The sequence below is a fragment of the Populus euphratica genome, unplaced genomic scaffold (assembly GCF_000495115.2).
Source record: "Populus euphratica unplaced genomic scaffold, PopEup_1.0 scaffold329.1, whole genome shotgun sequence".
NCBI classification, from domain to species: domain Eukaryota; kingdom Viridiplantae; phylum Streptophyta; class Magnoliopsida; order Malpighiales; family Salicaceae; genus Populus; species Populus euphratica.
In genome coordinates this window covers 389427-399928 of record NW_011500009.1, presented here as the reverse complement: position 1 = coordinate 399928, position 10502 = coordinate 389427, and the positions used below count along the sequence as shown (strand labels likewise).

The following is a 10502-nucleotide window of genomic DNA, read 5'->3' as shown; positions in this document are numbered from 1 at the left end:
CGAACAAATATATAGTATTAATTTATTTTTCTTTTTCATAATTAAATGGAGTAGGATAACCTAGTAGTAATATATATATATATATGTGATTGGAATGTGAAGCTGCCTCCCCTACATGCAGACAGTGCAAGAAGCTGCCAAAGGAAAACGATTGATGTGATCATAGGCATGCCTAAGAAGAATGACTGTCACAATGCCCTCCAAAAGAAATAGCAATGAACTCATCACGGATCCCAAACCCTACCATGCATCATCACTTTACCTCCAAATCAAGTACTCGATTGGCTCCTCGTAGAAGTCACCGCTCTCCATCGCCAGAGAAATTGAACTTCATAAAGAAATATCTAGAGTACTGTGGCACTGCATTCATTGGATTCCACCTCTCTTCGTTGCCCGATAAAAAAATAGACACGATAAATTTTAAGAAGTTTAGCTTTTTATTAGTTTGGTTTTGAATTTATTTTTTCAAAATTATTTGTTTAAATTATATAAATTTTAGAGTTATTATATAATTATTAACTTTAGAATCTATAAGATTAATTAATATATATATAAAAGTTAATCCAAATATTGATATTAATTTTTAAAAAAATTATACATTATTTACACTTACAGTCTTAACATTAAGTGGATTTATACTATTAGTCAAAATTACAATTTTATGTGACATATTAAGAAAATACTTTTATTTTATCAATACTTCAATCCAAATACATAGTTTGTTCAAGATTTTACAAGTTAGAAAGAGATTTAGTCTTGATGTATAAAAAATGATTTAAGAATATCTCTAGACTACGATTATAGTGTTATTACTTAAAACTGCTATAGAAATTGTTACAAAAATCTCAAAAAAACTACTGTAGAAAAAATATTTTAAGAGAAGGTTCATAATTGTCCTGTCACTAATTTGCCCACTTGGGCCAGGGGGCGAGAGCTAGCCATCTTCCTGTATCGTTTCTGGGGACCCCGAAACCAGTATAGTATTCTGTCGTATCTCTTACCTGACAAAAAGATAAGTAATTTGAAGATGGTATTATGGCATTTCTGAAATCATAACCTGGACGGGCAAATGTGCCGCCGTCGTCCGATGGTTCAAGACATTTTTTATTTTCAAGAAGGCGGTGGGAATTCGACTTTCATGGAGGTAGGATATTATGAAAGGAAGTTGACTGTGGATTATTAAGAATTCTGGAACCTTTTCTTTTCAGATTGATGTAACCCTGACTTGTAAATGTATCTTTATAATTTTCTAAAATTTCATTAGCATGTTTAATGCGTCAGTCAGTCCTGTAAATATGACCCACTCCAAAAAAAATATATTACAATATATATATAAAATGTGAGGCCAAACCTAATTGATTGTCAACAAGGGAATAGCAATGTGACACGTAAGACTTCGATGTAGATAGCATGATCAATGTCTTTCTTTTTCCCATAATTATCAGTTAATCACAAACTGATTTCTTACATGTGAATGAGAGCAAAGATGCTTATCTACAATTCATGAATAGTCTAAAAAGGGCCATATTTCAATATTACAAAAATTATTGGCTGCTCAGCCTCTTCTATTTCCTTGTCACCATCCCATCCATAACAAGTCATTCCTCTTTTTCTTGGCAACATCCCAGCACATTGAGACCCTTAACCTTCTCTCTAGCCCACTACAACTTGCAGTCAGCAAGCAAGTAAAGTCACTACTGATAATTTCAATGGCTAATGCTGGCTCATTACCATCACAACTTACATTGGCCCCTGATGTTCACACTCAGAAGGATGAGCTTCCTGTCTCAAGTGACCGTAACTTTGCTATCCACGGTCAGATTACGATGCTAGTTCTGCTCTTGCTTTTCCCTTTATGCCTCCTGTTTATTCTCTACTTTGTGTGTGCAAAGCGACTAAAGGATGCCTCAAAAGTCAGCCAACCGGAGCCTGTTTCGCCAAGGAATGTTTCCGTTAGACCTGGCTTGAAAGGTCAGATTAGAGACGGGTACTTGATGCATCAATCCTTGGAGCACAAGACTGCCCAGCAACCGGTATAGAAATATAGGCTCACTGCAGCATCTGCACTGTTCCTAAAATATGCCTGGCCTGAATTGCTGCCAATGATCAGATCCTTGGAGCTATCAACCTGATTCTATATCAAGGTTCAGAATTAATTCATCCAGAGGTTACTGCAATGATTTCCATATATATGTATATGCGCGAGCGCGCTTGCTTCTTCTTTTCACAATTTTAAGATATCAAGAGCATGAGCCCCTTGATTATTATTATGAACTTTTTTTTCTTTGAACATATAATTCATACTGTTGTGATGGATTCATGTGATTTGATCCACATCAGGTACCTAAGTTTATGTAATGTAGTAGTTTTTAGACGAATTAATTCGATGTCTACTTCTAGTTTCAACAGATTGGAGCATCAACTATGATAATACACACATATCGTATTAGTTTAGATCGGTACTATCGTATCTTTTCTACAATTTTTTTTCTTAATAAGTTATGTTATTCATGAGAAATATGTGTGTAATATATTTTTTTCCTCCTCGAGAAAAAGTAGTATACGGCATCCTTTTCTCTATAACCATAAATTTTATTTGGCATGTTGTGGACTTCTACCCTACCATGTAGGTATGTGAATGAATCGTATCGGGACAAGAATAATTCTATGATTTCGTACTGACTCATCCATCTATAACTACGATTCACACATCATTTGCATCAAATATTGAGGGTTTTATTAATACCTCATAAATTATACAAAAAAAAAAAAACGTATTTCTCGGTTATAATTATGTGATCATATATATATATATAGAAAGGCTTGTTAACCTTAAAAAACATGGTGCCAATATGCTAGTTGATCAGGAAGAGGACATGCTCCTTAAAAATCATGATTTTAGTGGCAATATTTTGAAGACAATACAAGTGATAATGTAGCAATTATTATTTTTGTTTCGTGCGTAAATGATTTTAGGAAGTGGTAGCGTCTTGTCCTTTGCTTCAATAAAGGGGAGAGCGACAAAATTAATAATTTAATATACGCTATATACGTTGAACATTGGCGGGGATTTTTTGGGGTGGATTTAACCCGCTGCCATTGCTATTTGCATAAATTATATGCACACCCTTTGATTATCTAATATTTAACAATTAACTATAGATAATTTCAATGAGCAGTTCCATGGTTAAAGATTTGTTTATTTTCTTAATTTTACTTGTTTAGGATTTGAGTAAGTAATTAAGAGAATTTATGCTTCTAAATACAGCAAATTAAATGAAAGATACACCATTAAAATTGTCTAGGAAAGTCTTTTGAATCTATTGATGCTTAAATTGATGAGCAAATACGTAGAAAAAATGACCATAGCTGCATTATTTAATTATTAGATAGATACAAATATAATTAAAATTAAAATTGAACCAGATCTTCTGGATAAAGTCAATGTCTTCGGGTGTTATAAGAAATCAAAAATTCAAAATAAATATATAAAAATATATATACGAACTTTTATCAAAATTTATGAAATTAAATTTTTACACCTCATACATAATAATAGAAAAGAATATCTCAAGTTATTTCCAAACATAGCCACCAATTTTTAATTGGGTTCTTAAAGTAAAAATTTATTCCTATGAGATTCTATATATGACACCAACCACTCTTCAATTGATTCTTCAGTGCATTGATGAGAAATTAGCATTCTCCTGTAAAAAACAACAATAAATTGGATAGAGGGATTCAATTAAAAAAAATTAATGCCTCGCAAGCTAAGATGGAATTTATCGAAATAATTGTTTTATTATAAAACTGATTTTTTGATAATTTGATGGGCATGAAATGCAAAAGAATAGTGAAGCTCTATTCCCCATACCCAATTGCCAGCAAAGGTAGAAGAACGATCTTGAAAAGGCCCAGGCCTTTCTTTCCAACTCAGTTTAGAAGGCGACTTTACTGAGATATTTCGACTCACTTGGCAACTGGCCTATTAGCTCAGTTGGTTAGAGCGTCGTGCTAATAACGCGAAGGGCGCAGGTTCGAAACCTGCATGGGCCATTTTACTTTTTGAGTTTTTGCACCAATTTTTATTTTTTGAGAATTCCCACCAAACACCTGCCATATGTAACCTTGTTCGTCTAGGGCTAATCTATCCTTATCTTCAAATGCACCAAGAGTTTAGATAGAGCTAAATCACTATCATATCTAGGATCTAGAGGGGTGCAGCAGCTATGCAATATAAATCAATTTTTCCATGGAGTTGGTGCGTGTTTCACCTTTACATATAGCTAGCTTTGGAAGCCATTTTAATGACCTTCTAAGTAAATCTCTTCTGGGTCTGATACTCTTGACGTACTTGGTAAATCTAGTTGGTTTTTCCATACGCTTTCTTCTTCAATCTGTTGTGTACAAGACCATATATTCCGCATTAAGAAAAATAAACGAGGCCACAATATGTCTAAATTTGGTGATCCAAGTTATTCTTGTTCATTATACAAAAACTTACCTTGTGTTCTTGGATTCTTAGTGATTTTAATCGTATTAATTTGGGGTTCCAATATTTTTGGCTGTAGCCAAATAATTAGAAAGAAATTTCCTGTGACAATTGAGATTTTTATATAAATAGCTGACAAGCCCTAACAAGGTTTCATTGCTCTCAAACAACTAGCTCTTCCAAGTGAGTGGGTCTTTCTGATTTCTTCTTGTTATTGTTTTGATAGTTTTTCGTTATTATATAAAAATATGGATAATGCTTATTTGTTGGTAACAGCGCTTATCAAATCTCTATCGACCCTCCAAAATGCTGAACTCTAAGAGAAGTCACTCTGCTTCCTACTTTGACATGGAGGTGAATTCACGCCCTGGGGTTCCATTACTCCTTGGATCGCCTAGAGATTCATTTGCTTTTCTGAAGGAACCCTGCTTTGTCAAGCCGGAGACTGGTAATAGCTTCTTACTACTCTGTTAAAACCATGTTTTTAATGACTATAATAATTGATTAATAAATATCTCCTATTTTATATATAAAAAAAGGTTTTACTACTAGAGGCCTCTTGAAAAGAGATCAAATTGTTACTAAACTTGACGAAGTCACAAATTATTTTGAAAATTTTTTGTTCAATGATAATTCATACTCTGGAATTAAAAGCGCCTGTTATTCCAGGTTCTTGCACCGTCACTGAGCAACAGAAGGGTCGATAGAGATTTGGATCCAAGGAGTAATGGAACCCTAGGGCCTGTTATTCCATGTTCTTGCACCGTCACTGAGCAACAGAAGGATACACAGTGCAAGAGGAGGCACGACAACGCTCTAGATTCGGAATTGAAATCGAAAAGGATTAAACGGTTGATTTTTTCCCTTGAATTGTTATTTTCTTATATGATCTCTATGCTTATGTGACGCATGCGTTCCCAAATTAAAAATTTAGCACATATAATAAAAATAATATTTTCAGCAACATGTCGTACATCAATTATCAAATATAAATTCATTAAAATGGTTGCATGTAGTTAGTGTTTTAAAATAAAAATATCAAATATAGAAAATACATAAACGTGTTTAGTTTGAGGAATAATAACATATATATATATATATATATATATATATCCTCACCACTTCTATATATCTCGAGATACTAACTAAATATTATTTTAATAACTACATATATGATTGCCAAAGTTTTTAGAAAAATAAATTGAAACAACTATTAATATTTTTATATATATAACCTATGCTCATTTGAGGCACATAATTACCAAAATTAAATTAATCACACATGAAATTTAAAAAATATTAATTGTTGTAGCTAAAATCTCATTCAGTCTCTTAAATTATTATTTTCTATTTCATAGCTATGTTTATGCACACGTGCCGCATGTATATGCACAAGTCCACACGATTGCTAAATTTGAGATTTACGTAATATAATTTATCAATATTTATGGCCATGCACGGCATCGCCAAATATAAGTTAATCGGAACTTATTGGCAATACACGTCATACCCGTAAATTTTAGGGATACCATTTCTAAATCGTACAATTAAGCATATTATATAAGAAATGTTATTCCATATCCTAGCTTTTTTCGGCGGATAAAAAAAAAGGATAAAAATAATTAAGCATAGAAAGACAAAAATTAAGTTCATAAATGTAACAAAAATAAATTTATTTTATATATTTATCTATATCTTTTTAATTAAACATGCTTTTTTTTGTATTTATTTTTTCGTTTTAAAACACTAACCAAACAAAATCATATTTTTTTAAAAAAAAACGAATGCTGTAATTAATTGGGTAGTTCTTGTGTCGAATATAGATTAATAATTGTTTTTTTAAAAAAAAACGAATGTTGTAATTAATTTGGTAGTTCTTGTGTCGAATATAGATTAATTTTTATATGATTGCCTAATTAAATTGGCACACTTGTTTTGTAGAATTATGTCCAGCAGATTGTCTGCTCAAAGATCCCGACTTCGGAAGCTGGTATATGTAGAAAAACTCGAAAGAGATGTCAAAGCCGAAGAGGTACGTAGGTGCATGAAATATTTTATCTCCCATGACAATCTCCTTTAAGGTTTAAAACTACTGATGTGTGTGTGTGTGTGTATCTAACAGATGATCATCCACGTTTCAAATATTTAACAAAGATGCAGGTCAAAGTATATTGGTTATCTCTACAAGCGTCACTCTACCAGCCATCCCAAATGGCTCTTAAAACTGAAAATACTCATATAAAGGAGATCATGAAAGGACTCGAGAGAGAAAAGGCTATGAAAGAAGGTAATTATGCTACGTTTTTGGAAAATTATTACATAGATTTTGATCCGTTGAAACTAGACTAATCGCACTGGAATGTATTAAAATATGTTATGATATGCAATGAGTTACAATATATATTATAGGTTGATCCGACTGTTATTCAGGTGTTTGTGGTCCTTCAGGTAACTAAGGGTATGTTTGGAACTGTGTTACAGTTCCAAACGTCATTTCCCTAAATTTTGAATCTTTTGTTTAAATTTTTTTTTATGTATTTTTAAATTATTTTTCCAAACATTATTTCCCTAAATTTTGAATCTCTTGTTTAAATTTTTTTTATGTATTTTTAAATTATTTTAATATATTTTTAAGCAAAAATCATTTTAAAAATCAAACTATTACTGCGCTAAACATCTTCTAAGTCTGCATTTCTTCAGTGGACTTTCAATATCTGAAGAAAGAACTGCAGACACTAAGGGGAGCCTCTATGCGTTTGCTTTATAACTGATTTATCAGCTGGGGAAGCACTTCAGATTTTCAGAATAAGTTAGCAGGACAAGAATAAAATCTGCCATGAAATATAATTTGCTTTTTATGGTGGAAATCGTCAAAATAAAGATGTTTCAAGTCATGTTGTAAGAATAAAATCATACCATATCGTTTAAATGTAAGCTAGATCTTCCTAGCTAGTTTAAATTAACAGTTTAATTGAGCTCATTTGGATGGTTTGAATGGTGAATATTACCCTTTTATAATATCCTTCATTTGCTTGCCATTAGACCAAGCTTTGCTTATATGTTCCCACTTCAGTTCCAAGCATATCTCTAACCAAGATTGGAGAGACCTAAATTAAGGTTATAGAAAGACTCATAATAGATGCTATATTTTTCAGAGGAGTCTTATCGGATGTCATAGCATCCGATGGGTGCGAATAAATATATAAAAGATTAAATCATGACGGGATTCGGTTAACCTTGGACCGCCTAGTTTATGTAAGAGGTAGGGCAAGGCACCTGCATGTGTAATATTGGATTTCATATGTGTGATGTTATATACAGACGGGAATTAATTCATATAATAGGCAAGATTGTGCATCGGTGATGATGACGAGACATTGGAGAAAGCAAGCTTGAAGTTAAGAAATGCTGGCTATTGATTTGTATAATGGTAAAAGACAATCATATGAATTGCAATATTTTGGACAAGTACCTCAAGATCTCACTTAGAATGTCTCATTCATATAGTCAGATCTAGAGTACTTGACCTTTTTCCATGATCTTTATTTCCATCCCCTTCTCTCTTCAATCTACTGAGCTTTGAGGATGAGGGTGAGTACAAAGAGAGAGATAGCTCACTGTTAACTTTAGTACTGTCCTCCAAACTTTGCTGGTTGCTATCATGATCTTTTGTTGGTGTTAGCTTCAGAGACAAATCTAAGTCAAGATTGCAATCTGAAGCCTTTCTTTTCAGTGTCTTCCACTCTTGTACAGTACTAGTTGCTGATTTTGAATCTGAAGGCAGAAACCTCTTAAAATGTGTACTACTCTCCCCTACTTTGGTTTGCATTTGAGGTAGCACGAGAGGGCTAACATCAATGAGGCTCGGACTTGGTTGGGGTTGCCAGAATCTATTATTGTGCAATGATTGTGGCAACTGCTGATCACCTTTAAGCTCTTCATTTTTCCATTTAGATTGTGAAATTAAAGAGGAAGCACCCATTTGGAACTTGGCAGAATTGGCACTCCAGTTGCTATTGTTGCTGCTACCAAAGATCCTCTCAGCCACTGTTCCATAGGATCCTGGTCTGGTTCGATCGATTACACACCGACCCACATGAGGGTTATAAATAAAATGTTCACGAGCATTCCAAGAAGCATCTCCATACCTTCAGAAAACAGGAAGAAAAAATTTTATGGACAAAAAAAAGATCTTCTTAATTTATCAAAATAGAGAACAAGAATGCCTATTGATTGCATATTTGATACCTGAAGCTGGAATTTTGTCGTTGGTACTGATTATATCCTTGCAGCATGGGAAGTTGGCTGAGGTTATAAATATTGCGATCTCCACTTTCCATAAGATGCCTGTGATCAGCCATGCCTGCATGTAATAAAGGCCAGTACTTCTACGGATCAGAACAAAATGAAGAGACCCTGACTTTATCTATCTTCATGGTTCATCAAGTCAAGAAGAAGAACGGAATGTAAAGGGTTTAATTACCTTGACTTGGATCATCTACCTTCTTGCTTCTATACATCTGATTAGGATTCCAGGCCAAGAAGGAAAATAAATAGAAAATTAGAACATGTTGAATCACCTTATGGTATGTATATATGAACGGCAACCAATAATATATTTCCAAGGAATTGTTATACAACTAATCTTAATTCTTCAATAAAACTACCTGTAGATGGCTCTTGACATGAGCAATGCTAAGTCCATTAACATTCATCAGTTGAAGAACCAGTTTGGGAGTCGCTCCTGCACCAACAAATTAGCAAAAAAAAAATGATAATAAGTATTTTTCACTTGTTTTTACAACGTCAATCCATAAGACTGAAGAATTTAAATCCGAATTTATGACCGTCCTGAGAGGATTTCAGTTCTTGAGAATTCAAGCAAAAATATGGTATCTTGACTTACTTTCTTGGCCACCAAGTCTTTCCACAGCTTTAACAAAGCAAAGATGAAGCTCAGGCGTCCAGCGGAGCCTTGGCAGCTTGGATCTAACATAGGGTCTTACTGAAGACTTGTTTTCGCTTTCTTCGACCGTGCTGTTGCTTGAACTTCCTCCCTTTTTAGGCCTACTTTCTTCTTCATCATTCTCTCCACCAGCACTCTCATCATGATCTTGTATAGAGGCACTTGTTTTTGAGCATCCAGTATGGTTGCTTTCCTCCATTTGATCTTTCCTTTTGACTCCACTCCTATCTTTCTTCCCAAATCTTAGTCTAAACTTTCTATTTCACCTGACAAAGACAACTTCATAGCAAGAGATTTTAGGGCTACAGACAGATTTACAAAGCTAAAAACGAAGGTGACCGTAGTTAACCATGTACCTTCTCACCTCCTACTCCGAGATAGGAGAGAAAAACTGCTCTTCAGAAGACACGAGGCATCGATTTTGGTAATGAAAACTCATCAACTAAGCAAGACAAAAAAGAGATGCAGTTCTTCGTGCAAAAAGAGGGGATAGGAACCCTAGATCTTGACAAAGAAGATAGTCTCTCCCTCTCCCTCTCCTTCTTGGGACATGTAAACAATTATTCACCTAAATTTTTGTATGTTCTATTAGATTATTAATTTATATTATATGATACGGTTTCCCTCTCTACTGAACATGTGATGTTGTCCATGTATGCATGGATGTCATGCAAAGCAAGAAAACAAACCAGCTAGGTAGAGAAGCCTTTCTCGTGTAGAGAAAATTTCCTCCCTTTCGTTCTGACCCGCATGTGGGCCTTAATTGTTAGAAAAGAAAAGAAAAAGTTGTTGGAATTTATATCAAATTCCTGTTCTAAAAAATATTTCAATTTTCCAATTTTATTAGTATTATAGTATTTTTTTTTTTTTTCGTATAGAGTGATTCTTTTTTAGTGTTTCCTTGGATCTACAAAATCGTATAGAGTGATTTTTTTTAGTGTTTCCTTGGATCTACAAAAACCCTTGAATATTGGATCCAAGGAGGAGAGATCCTTTTCTTGGTTGAAAAAAAAACAGAAGTTAAAGCATATATAGAAGGTTTTG

The 10502-nt window shown here is 33.7% G+C and overlaps 1 protein-coding gene and 1 non-coding gene across 3 annotated transcripts; one reads left to right on the top strand and one right to left on the bottom strand.

The window, feature by feature from the left end:
- The first annotated feature begins 3982 nt into the window (after positions 1-3982).
- On the top strand, positions 3983-4056 carry TRNAI-AAU (transfer RNA isoleucine (anticodon AAU)). Its single transcript has one exon. It is a non-coding gene; the product is annotated as a tRNA-Ile (tRNA).
- A 3756-nt stretch (positions 4057-7812) lies between these two features.
- LOC105141351 (myb-like HTH transcriptional regulator family protein) lies at positions 7813-10175 on the bottom strand. Of its 2 annotated transcripts, none has more exons than XM_011048537.1 (6): positions 9815-10175; positions 9399-9737; positions 9160-9236; positions 8976-9012; positions 8741-8855; positions 7813-8640 (listed from the first exon to the last, which is right to left on the bottom strand). In XM_011048537.1, the coding sequence occupies exons 2-6, from the start codon at positions 9655-9657 to the stop codon at positions 7992-7994; spliced, it is 1137 nt and encodes a 378-aa protein (XP_011046839.1). In that variant the 5' UTR covers positions 9658-9737; positions 9815-10175; the 3' UTR covers positions 7813-7991. The 2 variants fall into 2 exon arrangements, with proteins under 2 accessions (XP_011046839.1, XP_011046840.1); XM_011048538.1 differs by having other exon boundaries at positions 9823-10175.
- Between the last annotated feature and the right edge of the window lie 327 nt (positions 10176-10502).